This window comes from Trichosurus vulpecula, chromosome 3 (genome assembly GCF_011100635.1).
Source record: "Trichosurus vulpecula isolate mTriVul1 chromosome 3, mTriVul1.pri, whole genome shotgun sequence".
Taxonomy (NCBI): Eukaryota; Metazoa; Chordata; class Mammalia; order Diprotodontia; family Phalangeridae; genus Trichosurus; species Trichosurus vulpecula.
In genome coordinates this window covers 295,984,664-295,997,590 of record NC_050575.1, presented here as the reverse complement: position 1 = coordinate 295,997,590, position 12,927 = coordinate 295,984,664, and the positions used below count along the sequence as shown (strand labels likewise).

General features: G+C 42.2%; 2 protein-coding genes across 2 annotated transcripts in view; one reads left to right on the top strand and one right to left on the bottom strand.

Moving 5' to 3' along the window:
- The window catches only part of XPO7 (exportin 7), a 91,458-nt gene extending 86,093 nt beyond the window's left edge, over positions 1-5,365 (top strand). The window contains exons 25-28 of the mRNA XM_036752092.1: positions 873-1,033; positions 1,794-1,892; positions 3,015-3,142; positions 3,701-5,365. Of these exons, the coding sequence (XP_036607987.1) occupies positions 873-1,033; positions 1,794-1,892; positions 3,015-3,142; positions 3,701-3,794 (482 nt within the window). The 3' untranslated portion in view covers positions 3,795-5,365. The remainder of the gene's footprint in view (positions 1-872; positions 1,034-1,793; positions 1,893-3,014; positions 3,143-3,700) is intronic.
- LOC118844243 (protein PBDC1-like) lies at positions 5,352-12,191 on the bottom strand. Its single transcript, XM_036752093.1, has 6 exons — positions 12,067-12,191; positions 11,909-11,974; positions 7,974-8,033; positions 7,336-7,476; positions 6,358-6,469; positions 5,352-6,112 (listed from the first exon to the last, which is right to left on the bottom strand). Exons 1-6 carry the CDS (start codon positions 12,103-12,105, stop codon positions 5,991-5,993), a joined length of 540 nt encoding a protein of 179 aa, XP_036607988.1. The 5' UTR covers positions 12,106-12,191; the 3' UTR covers positions 5,352-5,990.
- Between the last annotated feature and the right edge of the window lie 736 nt (positions 12,192-12,927).

Below are 12,927 nucleotides of genomic sequence, written 5' to 3'. Positions count from 1 at the left end.
CCTCAGGCCTTTTTGCCACAAATTCATTTGACTAAAACACAAATTGGAATGGAACACAATTCAAAATTCCTTTAACATCTGATGATCTCCTACTGTGTGCAAAGCTTATAGGGTATATAATATTCATTCCTAAAGGGTTGTATGATATTTTGAGGTCTTCCCACCCATCCCCATTCTCTCATTCATCCTGTCTCATACTGATAGCTAATTCAATTTAAGTTTTAAACTAACTACAGAGAGTAGTTGAGTATTTTCCTTGGCCCTCAACCGATTTTTGTATAATCTTGGGGACTGGATCATAAAGAAGGTACTGATTGTCGACCAGTGACCCCTTCACTGACTGACTGAGCTGTGCTATATCATCCCCTTCTATAAAATGGATAAAATAGTGTGTCCTTTCACTTTTAGTGGTGATTTTAGGTTATCTACATAAATGCCAAGGTAAACATGTGGCAGTATTGTTACTAGATAAATTTGCACAGGAAACTCCACCGCTTTAAATCTACTTTTTAATGATTTTTCATTTCCACAAAGCACTTAGTCTAGAACTACTCTTAATAAATCAGACAGATATATCTAGGATTGGTGACTTAACTAGACTGGAGTAGTAATAAGCTCATGATTCATTGATTATTTAAGAATTTTATACAATTCCATACCTTTTTTTGACTGAACTTTAGAAATTTTGTCCTATTATGTGGGAACAAGAAGTTAAATGGGAAATACTGTCCTGGTAGAAACAACTGTAGTTCCTAATCTTGCTATAAATCACTACCTGCTGTCAGGTGTTAAGCATAAGTAACCTCTCTGCCCAAGAATTTGAGTCAGTATAGCATCTCAGCTCCATTCCTCTCCTCTCTTGGCCCTCCCAGACACCATGGTATGTACAGGCTGCTGCTCCTGCCTGGACCACATTGTAACATACCTCTTCAAGCAGCTATCACGTAGCACTAAGAAGAGAACAACACCTCTGACACAGGAAAGTGACCGTTTCCTGCATATTATGCAGCAGCATCCAGAGATGATCCAACAGGTAAGCAACTTGAGGGTGAAGCCAGGGAATTGAATTCTATCAGGAGAGCTACTTCTGGGAAGGTGCACACAAAATGTTTGACACCTCTCTAAAACCCCTCATTGTGAAGATAAGTATCATTTTAGCAGAATAATTGTCATATATGGATAGGGTCACAATTCCAGATGTTCAACCCTACCTTCCATGGCCCAGTTTATCCTGTCCTTTTACAAAGATGGCCCCCATCCCCACCCCTCCCACATTCATTAGCCAGGGTAGGACATAGGTTTAAAGAGTAGTAGAAATAAACTAACCCTGATCCATCCACTTTGATCTGGTCTCCTTTGTAGTGTACATATATATATATTTATTTTTTTTCAAGATGGCTAGTCAGGGTTAAGGATGCATGTGGTCTTAAGACAGCATGAAAATAACTGGCCCCCACAAATCAAAATCAATACTTTGGCCTCAATCATGATGTTCTAACTAACTGAACTAACTTCTGTTCCATTAGTAGAGACAATGTCTCCAGAAATGTTAAGATGAAATTTTTTTTCAGAGGCAGGTGTTAGAAATAAGGACATTTAAAGCTTGGTGATTCCACCAAATCTCACCTACCAAAAATAATTCCATGGAAACCAGAAAAGTTCCATTTGCCTTCACCATGTTCAAGTGTCCAACAGCTTCTAGCCAGGCTCCTGAATAGGCTCACAGGCTGCTCTCTTATCAACCACACAGCAGTCTAAGGGCATCTCTTTAGATTCTTGGTTCGTTCTTCTAGATGCTGTCAACGGTGCTGAATATTATCATTTTTGAGGACTGTCGGAACCAGTGGTCCATGTCCCGACCTCTACTTGGTTTGATATTACTTAATGAAAAGGTAAGAAAGGCACCATGATTTTAGAACTCTCTATGAGAAGCTACCTTACAGAAACTACCCAAAATGCAGAAAGAGACACAGAGACAGGGGCCCTTCTTGAATTACGGGCAGCTTGATTCCTGATTCCAGAACACTGCCAGGTTGATCTTTTGCACAAATCTGCTATTACTAATGTGTTTAAAGCCTTCAGTTGGCTTATTACCTACCAAATAAAAGTCTGGACTTCTCAAGTTCTTATACATGCCCAGTACTTTACCTCACCTGTGCTCATATTGTTTCCTGTGCCTAGAATGGTTCCCTCCTCCATTTCCACTTCTTGAAATGCTACATATTGTATGGTAAGGGCATGATCCAAATCATAGAACTAAACCAAAGGTGCTTAACCTTTTCTGTGTTATGGACATATCTGGCAGTCTGTGTGAATGTTTTTAAATTAGAAAGGACTCCAATTATATTGAAATAAAGATTTGTATTTTTTTCCCCCATCCAAACTCAGAGACTGCCCAAAGTCTCTCCATGGGTCCCAAGTTGGGTACCCTGATCTAAATCAACTTCCTAATTTACAAAGGATGCTCAAAGGACTACTAGCAGAGGCAGACTGGGAACCTAGCCTTTCAGAATTGAAAGGTTTCTTTCTACTACTGTTTAGAGGATATGAATGTTAAGTTGCCTATCAGGCCTTGGAGAAAAAACACTTTTAAAAATTGGTGGACACCAGGGCCTCAGGGAAGAGTCAGACCTAACTATTTCAAATTTATCCTGTATGAAGGCAGGGACTTTATTTTGCCTTTCTTTGTACCCCCAGTATTTAACACAATGCCTAGCACACATAGCAGGCTCTTAATAAATGTTTACCGACTACACTCAGAACTTGAATAACGTTTCCTTTCATACCCTTAACAATATTTTAGTCTGTTTTATAGCTTTAAACTGTCAATTCCAAAAGACCTTATCTTTATTTTTATGTTTGTATTTTTGCATGTAGCAGTGTTTTGTGCATAACAAGCACTTTTTTTTGTAACAATTATATAACGAATGAGAACTCAGTTATGGCACATAAAGCCTAAACCATCCATTCTCTTTCCTTTGTCTTCTGTCTTACCCTTATCAACCACCTAATAGTATTTCTCAGATTTGAGGAACAGTATAGTGAACAGCCAGCCCCCTGAAAAACAGCAGGCAATGCACCTGTGTTTTGAGAACCTGATGGAAGGCATTGAACGAAATCTTCTGACAAAAAACAGAGATAGGTGAGTATATAGTGAGGACATTTTTTAATGTGGCAACACAGCTATAGGATTTACTTTACTTATAAGAGCCTTTCCCTACTCAGAAAATGTTATAAATGATGCTTTTTGGCGCTAGTATTATAGATAGCATTACTTTCCCCAGGTCCAAATCTCAGCTAACTCCTTTTCCTTATCTTGAATGCTGGCTAACTACCCTGCTTGTCCAATGGAAACACCATAGTGTTGTGGAAATACCTCTGGAAGCTGAGACCTTTGTGCTTCTCTTAGTTTTGTTAACCTCTGGGTGACCTTGGGTTTTTATAAACTAGTTTTCCTTAGTAAAATAACAATGTTAGGAAACTCCCCAAAGTCCTTTGAGCTGCAAGATTTTGAGTTCTAACTAAAGTGTTCCTTATGAATTTTACCCAGTTTTACCTACAAATTTTCTTCTTTACTATGGACCTGAGACTTAACTGGATCCTTAATTAAACTTGCTGCAGAGCCTTCAGAAAGGGGGAACAGCAAATGGTCAAGACAGAGATTATTCTTCCTCTTGTAACTCATGATTTTTTTCTGCAGGTTCACCCAGAACTTGTCAGCATTTCGTCGAGAAGTCAATGACTCCATGAAAAATTCCACCTATGGCGTGAATAGCAATGACATGATGAGCTGACACCTTACCAGATTCCACCTGTACAGAGCAGTGTCCCTTTGGTCTGGCCCAGAGGGTTGAACAATTCTGAGGGGGAGAGGGTATGCCTGACCCTTGCTCCTCCCTCTGGGGGGGGATTACAAAGGTCAGTTTGGCTGTTTTCCCAGGGAAGAGGGGTGTGAGCCTGTGCTCACCAGGGGGGCAGGGCACTGCTTGGTTCCTGGGAGGTGGGTGGGGTTGGGGGAAGTGGGGATAGTAAGCAGGAAGGTGTGAAAATCCAGTCCCCTCTTCCTGGTGGAGGGGAAGAACCCCAGCGTCCTGACACAACCTGCCTTGTATAAACATGTACATTTTTTCATAACATTTTGAACAAGGTTTATATTGACTCAAGTTTAAAAAAAAAAAGTGTGATTGAAAAATTTTTACAGAGTCTAGTGCACCAATGCTGAAGTGAGGGGTTGTGTATGCGAGTGACGAAAATGTGTATTCTGGTGGCCTGAAGCTTTACTGGATGAGGGTGTGTGAAAGTGCAGAGATATATTTAGTGACAAGTGTAGAGAGAGGCAAAAAAAAAAAGTAATTCCAAATGTATATTTTTTCTTATTGTCCGTCCCTTCACTTCTCCCTGAAACTACCACTTCCTGTTACTGTCTTAACCCTTGTTATTAGGAACTCTAAGCCATGTCCAATCAAGCACCATCCCTCCTTTACTATTTCCTTGAGCCCCCCTGGCCACTGACAGATACTCCAGCTAAAGTGTTTGATCTTGTTCTCTCCTCCCCAATCCCCAGAGGCCTCTTGCTCTAAGGCAGTGTGATTTTTAACTCTGTTAAATGATTCCTTGGGTCTCTTAAGTATGGAGATAAGGAGCTGAAAAAAAAGCTTACTGCCCTAGGGCTGAACAGCTCTGAACATGGCTACTTCTGGCCAAGTTCTTGTGGCCAATAACTTTTAGTCTTCCCTAGCCCTTGAGGCAGAGAGAGAGAGAGAGTGAGTGTGTGTGTGTGTGTGTGTGTGTATGTGTGTGGATATTTATATATATCTATATATACCCTGCACTCATGAATGTATGAGCTGGAGAAAGTTACCACAATGGAGGGGGTTCTTAATAACAAGGTCTGCCTAGCATGAAATATTTAACATCCTTCTCCTTCTGCCCCTTTTAAAAAAAAAAGAATACATTTTTTCCTTTTAAAAAAATCCACCATAGTAAACGTTTTTAACATTAAAAACAAAAAATTACCTACAGAGAAATAGAGAAAGCTGTTTGCCTTGTACCTTTCCCACAATTGTTGCTGCTAGTTGTGTGCATCTCTAGTTCAGCTCTTGCCCAAGGGATACATCAATTAGGTTTTATTTTCATTTCTCTTCCCTTGCCCACCCCACCCAACCCTGTTTAGTTTTTTGTTTTGTTTTTGTTTTGTGTTTTTTTTTTGTTTTTGTTTTGTGTTTTTGTTTCTTGTTCTTTCCTCTGGCGATTGCGTGTTGGGTCCTTTCTTGCGTGGTCAGATTGACGGTTGACTTGTAAGGGTGTTTGCTACATACAGTGTAAGCATTGTGACCGCCAATAAACTTCAATGGTTTCTACTGAATTTATTCTTATCTGCTGTTTTAAGTGTTCTAGTCATGGTATGGATATTAAAGCATAATTGGTATAATGCCAATAGCTGGCAGGTTACCATTGTAACCAAACCTGCTTTTACACATTACAGGAAATAGTATAACCTGTTAACCCACAAATGTACAAGAGATATAGCAAAGTTGACAGCTATTATATGGTTGCCCAAGAGTTAAGAGCAATTAAAGAACACATACATTTTAAGAATTATTTACTCCTTAGAACACTTTGAAAGAAGCAGGAAGGGTACAATATAAAGGAAGTCCTTTTTATAAAAGTTCCCATATAAAGTTCATGAACATACTCAGCAGTATCTTGTATTTTTGTATATTTTCTTTTCTTAACGTATGGCCTATATCCATACTAGTCTTGATCAATATTTTTAAACTGACTGTTCCTGAACTGATTGTTCAGCAGTTCTGAACACTGCCTCTTTTGCACACCCTGAGAAGAGTTTGTGTGATACTTCCAATGGTCCAGTCAGGAAACTACACAGAGCAGATGCCAAATAATGATGCCTCTTTAATCCACAAAGGTTCCTGCAAGTCCTCCTGGATATTAGATTCAGTGATCTGAAAGACTGGTAGCTCCTGCAATCTTTACCTGGACATGGTGCTGTCTTTCTCTGCTGCTCTGTTCTGCTGAGCACTGTTGTAAACAGCTCTGTTAAAACCTTCCCGGTTCCTAGCTATTTCAATAGCAAAGAACTGTATCCTGGTTGCTGGAAAGCAAGAAGAATTAAGTTTCAGATCTCCTTTTCTTCTGAAAGAGAATAAGAAAGCTTTCTCCCTCAACTCAAAGGTTTCGCCCACAAGAAAACTGCAAAGGCCTAGGGGCATAAGGACTTTTATGTCCCAGTAGAAAATCTGATAATCAAATGCATGATACACAAATGGTAATATCTCAAATAAGACCAAGATCCTATATACAGAAAAAATGTCTGTACTAAAGCATCACTATACTCACCAAAGATGGTGTTTTCTTCACTATACCCCTGAGTACAGTCCAGCCGCAGTAGTGTACCATAGTTGAAATCTTCGACAATACCATCAAACTTCATGCAAAATGGTCTCCACTTCTGTGGAAGCAAAACCCAGACCAGAAAAAGATCAAATGTACCCATCTACTATGGCCCTACCTACATGGACTAATAGGAAACAAGCCTATACCTAGAAGGACCAAGCTGTGTTCTTATCCATATGGCTAAGAAAACAGACATAGTAGAATCAAAAGTTTTCTATCAACTGATGTCCTAAAGTTAAAAGATAATAGAGCTGGGCACACAGGGAGCACTTGCTACTGGGAAAGGTAAGGCTTGTGGAAATTGCTTGAGTCTGGGAGTTCCGAGTTGCTGAGCAGATCAGATAGCTGCACTAACTCAGGCACCAATATGGTAAATTCCTGGGAGCAGGGAGCCAGCAGGTTGGTAAAAGTACAGCAAAGTAGTTTCCATATGGATCAACAGGGCGGGGCTAAATCCATGAACAACCGACAAGGAGACCCAGCCTCAAAAAAAGAAAAGGTGGGTGTTAAGACCCCCACAGTCTGTATTAAAAAGTGCTCATAATCACTGAATGTGTAATAATTACAGTTAACACCAATAATGCCTTATTTGAGTGAGGAAAAAATCGACTAAAATTACAGGTTAAAATTTTAGAAGTTCAGCCGATTTCTAACAATCTAGTCATAGGGTAACATATCCAAAAGACCTAAAATGCCTTACTTTAATCTTTTCTTTAAATACTTTGTTTGGAGTAAGCTAGAGATACCAATAACCAATAATAAGTGAAACAGCCCGATGGGAGATCCACATGATCCATGAACCAGGTAAGCAGCCTCTGAATACCTATAACCATTCACTCTTAACAGTTTTTCTCTTGATTCCATATTAAGATAAATCCATAAACCACAATTTCAATTCAGTCCTTATAAGAGCCTCCTTACTTCTTTAGCTGGTTCTGATTTGAGCTCTTCTGGGTCCAACACATCTATCTTGAGCTTCCCAAAATTCTCCCGGAATTCTGAATAGATCTGGTCATCCACTTTAGTGAGTCTTAGGAACAGTGGGTCAACTGAAGAAATCAACTGCCAGAGAGCAGGGAAGCAAACATAAGTCTTAACTGCTAGATACAATGATGGCATTATTATAAAGGACACTGCAATCCTTGATCCTGGCCTACTCTATTTCCCCTGTATGATCTTAGATCTAGGGTGGGAAGGGACATTTAATCCAAGCTCTTCATTTTACAGAAGAGGAAACTAAGTGATTTGCCCAAGGTCCTACAAGTAGCTAGCTAGTGGCAGAAGCAGAATAACTCAAGTCCTTTCTTCCCAAATCTAGGACTTAAATTCTATTGTACTACTGTCTCCTAGGAATTCGGTAACTGTTAGTCACTCAATCTGAGAAAGAATGAGGAATAAATATAACAGTTCTTTTCCCATGCCAAAGCTAAGTTCTCCATATCTCTATACCCCAGGATCAATACCATCCCAACCTCCCAGAAGGCAGGTACTATAACATGTTTGGCACTATGAAGGGTCTCCTTAATTCTGTTTGAATAGTTGAAATAAAAAAGACTCACATTGTAATAAACCTCAGCATGCTGCATAGCCTTCATGGCCCAAACCATCTCAATGTTAGGCTGCAACACAACAAAGAAGGAAAATCATCTCAGCACAGCTCCCAGTTTTGGCACAAAAGAGCAAGCAGCCTACGCTGAAGGGAACACAAGGCAAACCAGGAGGAAGGAAAATGAAGCCCTGTTCTATTCTAGGCAAAACAATAACAAGAGTTCAGAGATGACTGATCAGAAAGCTATCCAGGTGATGACAACTAAGCTGTGCTATCTCCAGATGCCACAGCTGTCAAGTTAGGTTAGATGGATCATGACTCTCACCAATTACATTGCGATAACATACGGAAGAGCTACTGTTGGGGACAGCCATGTATACTCCAGCTCTTAAAAATGAAAACGAGTACTGGACTGGAGTCAGGTCAGCTCTTTCCTTAATTCCTTAGTTCTTAAGACTGATTTGCTTGCTCCTTGGTTCTTCAACTGTAAAATGAAGTTAATCTGTGTGCTTCTATATTATCAAGTACAGTACAATGCAAAATGTTTTATTTTTAAAAGCTCTTTGTATACATAGATCCTATTGCATTATTAAGCATATACATGGCATTGTGAAATGCTACACATTAATGTAAATTTAGTGCATAGAAAGGGTACATGAGAGAGATCATTTCTAGCTAGGCAATCAATGGAGATAGAAGAAGAAAATCTTCATGGAAGAAGGAAAATTTAAGTTAGAATTCAAAGAACAGTTAGTGATTTAACATATGAGACTGGTGGTAGAAGCATTAAGGATAAAGGTCACAAATGCACAAGTGAAGGGAGAGTTCAGGGAATGGTGTTTGGCAGGGTCCCAAGTTGGAGCCACATTATGGGAGGCCTTAAATGCCAGGCTAAGGAGTTTGGACTTTATTCAGTAGGTAATAAGTGCCTGATGGTTTACAACTAAAAGATTAGCTGGTAACTAGCACACAGGATTGACTGAAAGGGAGAGCATGAAGCCAGAAAGACCATTTAGAGTATTAATACCAAGTCAAGACGTAACAAAGATCTCAAAGTGTTATACAAATACATGGTATCACTAATAATCATTATTAAAGCATCTATATCCTCCAATGCCTCATCTTGACCCCTGGTTCTTGGATAGCTGTGCCAACTGAGCCCAAGATCTGGCAGATACTATCCTAACCAGCTAGAAGAGTTCAAGAATGGAAATGGTTTCAAGAAAAAAAAAAACTATGGACAAAAGCCTAGCTAATGCTGGAGAAGGTTGTCACCAAAGAACTGGCCACTCTGTGAACATTTTCAGCCACAGCAACTCATGAAATAACATCTACCCAGGTGTTGAAGTTGTCATGTAAATTACTAGAAAAGGTATTCACATGGATGAAATTACATTTGCCTAAGATCAGATCATGGCTAGGATGTGTCAGAGAGAGGATTTGAATCTAGGTCTTCCTGACTCTTCAGGCCAGTCTTCTATGAACTACATCATACTACCTCACTATTAATCCACATGCAACTTTTCTAGCCAAACGTGTCTCACCAAATACATCCTATCCCTACCCTAATCTGTTTCGAGGCCCAACCTGGCCCTATCCCACTGACTGAATACTCTCTCCTAGGACCCATAATAGCATATATTCTACTAACACTCATTTGATACATTGTTCTTCTTGAACACCTTCAATAAGCTTCCGTGTAGCCTAGAGCATCAAGTCACATTCAACATGAGCTCTGAGCTGCCTTAGCTTGTCTCTTCTTCACATACTCAATATAATAATTGATTTTGACCTTAAATGTGCTTATTATTTTACACTGTAATTCACAGGATCTTCAGCAATCTAATCAAGGCCCTCACTTTACAAATGAGGAAACAGGAGTAGAAAGGTTAAGTGACTTGCTCCAGGTCACAAAGATAGTAAGTAGCCAAGTCAGGATGCAATTCCAGGTTCTCTCAGTTCCAATTCTAGGGCCCATCCATCATACCCTGCCTCCCTCATAGGCATCCCGTCTTTTAGATTCCCTTATTTATTGGGGGTACCACCATCTTCTCTTCATTAAAGTTGGCAACCTAGCAAACTAGTGTCATCCTGACTCCTTACTCCCACTTATATCTACTCTCCAGTTGGCTGCCAAATCTTCACTTTTCTATTTCCAAAGCATACTCACATCTGACCCCTAAGCTCCTCGAGGGTAGGGTCTTACCTCATTACATATCCCCAGAGCTGAACTCAGTATCTTTGCACATACCATACAGGTATTTTCCTTGATGTTGGCACTCCTTAGATAATTTTCCAGACCAAAAACCTGGCTTCTGTGACCAACCTGATAAGATTCTCTACCTTAGCTTGGATGATCCTTTGCCCTAATCAACAAGGCACTTATTAAACACCCACCTACAGCAAGCCAGACACTGTACTACATGCTGGTTATACAAAGAGAATAGAGAAAGAAACCCTACCCTCCAGAACATTACAAGACAACAGATAATTTGGGGAGAGTGGGCAAGGTAATAGGAGCCAGGCAGATCAGGAAAGGAATCACATGGAAGTTAGTATTCGAGCCAAGCCTTGAAGGATGCTAGGTAGGGATTCTAAGAGGTGGAAATGATGAAGTGCATTCCAGGTGTGGGGGACAGCCAGCGCATTTGGCTGTACTGTGGTGTGTGTGTGTTTGTGTATGAAGGAGTAATGTATAACAATACTGGAAAGTGAGGATGGGGTCATTTTGTTGTGAAGAGCTGTTAATGCCTAAAAATTTATATTCAACCCCAAAGGTGATAGGGAGCCAAGAGTTTACTGAGAAGGGGAATGGCATGCACTTCAGAAAAATTTCATTGGCAGCTCTATGGAGGATGAATCGGAGTAAGGAAAGAATTTAGGCAAGAGACCATTTAGGAGGCTATTAGAATAGTCTGGGCCAGAGGTGATAAAAGGAGGTCTAAACCAGGGACAGCAGCTACCTGAGTTAAGAGAAGGGGTCAGATGTGAGGATGCTTTGGAAATAGAAAAGTGAAGATTTGGCAGCCAACTGGAGAGGAGATATAAGTGGGAGTAATGAGTCAGGATGACACTAGTTTGCTAGGTTGAAGAGAAGATGGTGGTACCCCCAATAAATATGGGAATCTAAAAGACGGTATGCCTATGGAATATCCAGTTTGAAATGTTCAGAGATCACAGGATCACAGATCTGGATCTGAAAAGAACCTCAGAGGCCAGCTAATATCACGTCTTCATTTTACAGTTGAGGAAATTGAGGTCTAGGAAGACTATAACTTGCCTAAGGTCACACACACAGCAAATGTCAAAAAGGGGATTTCAGCCCAAATCCTCTGACTCCAAAGTCAGTGCTCCATTTCACTGTATCTCACTGCTGGCTCTCCCCAATGGGATCTAAAGCAAAGGTTCTTAACCTTTTTTAATGCCACAGACCCCCTTGGCACTATAGTGAGGCCAACAGACTCCTTTTCAGAATATTACAAAGACACAGGATTATTCGTATACACACACATATCTGTTCAAGGACCCCACGGTTTAAAGACAGGGGTGAAAAGGCATGTTTGCAGGTAGCAGGAAGTTGATAGGAAGAAACTGAAAATGGGGGGGGGGATATTACTCTGGGGGCAATCTGTCTAAGACGAGAGAATGGGATGCGGCGGGGCCCGCGGAGGGAGGATTTCCCATCAGCATCAGTCTAACGGGAGGGGACGGCGGAGGAGGACGTCAAAGGGTCGGGAGATCGAAAGAAGGCGGCGCTCGAAGCACAAGGCCCGCAGCCGGAAGCCCTTCGGGGCTGGGCGAGAGCGCCGGGCCGTGCCCTCCACCGCTCCGCTCAAAAGCTAAACGCGGGTGCGTTGGGACGTCGAGCGTCGGCTGCGGGGCACGCGGGGTCGGCCCGGGGGATCTCAAAAGCAGAAGGGAGCTCGGGGTCCGGCTCGTACTCACGTCGTTGCCGTAGGCCTCGGCCGGCAGGGAGAGCGCGTGAGCCGCCGACAGCAGCTCCCCGGGGCCCTGCGGAGAGAGAGCACAGGTCAAAGCCCCGTCCCGTCCCGCTCCGACCCATCCCGCCGAACCCGGGGCCCACGCAGGGGCACTGCACTCACCAGCGCATCCAGGCAGCTACCGCCACTCCCCGCCGCCATCGCTGCCTAGTAAATGAGACCCTCCCCCTAATCCCCCCTCGCAAGCGCCGGTTCCGGGCAGCTACCGGAAGTAGATCCTGCCCTGTGAAGGGAAAGGGAACTGGGCTGCCAGCGCCTGCGTCTGCGCACGCGCTAACCGCCCTCACACAAGCAAAAAGAAAAAAAAAATCGATATGGGGAAGAGAATTGGCCCCCTTCCCTTCTCGTCCTTCTCGCTCCGCTACCGAGACAAGGAAGCACTATTTGGCGCAGGCGCACTCGTGAGGCCGTGTGGCGGCGCTTGGGCTTCGGCGAGAGGGGGCGGTAGAGGTCGGAGTAGACGAGCCTTAGTGACGGCTAAGATCTTGGGCACTTCCGAAGCAGGGCCGAGGAAAGGTAGTCGTCCATACTTGCTTATTGGTTGGGAGAATCCTTACTTCAGCGTCCCGGAAGTGCTTCTGCCGTGAACTCTCTTCGTATGAGACTGCCTCCAGCTTGGTTGCGCATCTCTCGGTCTTCTCCAGGCACGTCTGCAACCTCCTAACCAACTTCCCGTGACTACAGTGCCCCCTCTAACTCTTCATATACATTTTAGTTCTGTAACCGGAACCTTGATGGGATTTAAGCTGTCATTGCCTCTGGGTGGCGCGTGTCAACCTCCTGCTCCCCAGTGCACCACTACCCTTGTAGCGAGCTAAATCTGCCTACCACTCACCTGCCCGTTGTTTTCCCCAATGAGAATGTAAGCTCCTTGTGGGCAGAATGAGTAAGTGCTTTTTCATATATTCAAGATGATAAAAATGGGTTATGTAGTTTTATTTATAGCTTTTGTTGTTGTTTTCC

What these genes read in the sequence shown, in the direction of transcription:
- LOC118844243 (XM_036752093.1), bottom strand. Translation starts at nt 12,105, where the DNA reads ATGGCGGCGGGGAGTGGCGGTAGCTGCCTGGATGCGCTG. An exon ending in GTAGCTGCCTGGATGCGCTG is followed by an intron (nt 11,975 to 12,066) that starts GTGAGTGCAGTG and finishes CTCTCTCCGCAG; the next exon opens with GGCCCCGGGGAGCTGCTGTC. An exon ending in AATCAGAACCAGCTAAAGAA is followed by an intron (nt 6,470 to 7,335) that starts GTAAGGAGGCTC and finishes TTGCTTCCACAG; the next exon opens with AAGTGGAGACCATTTTGCAT.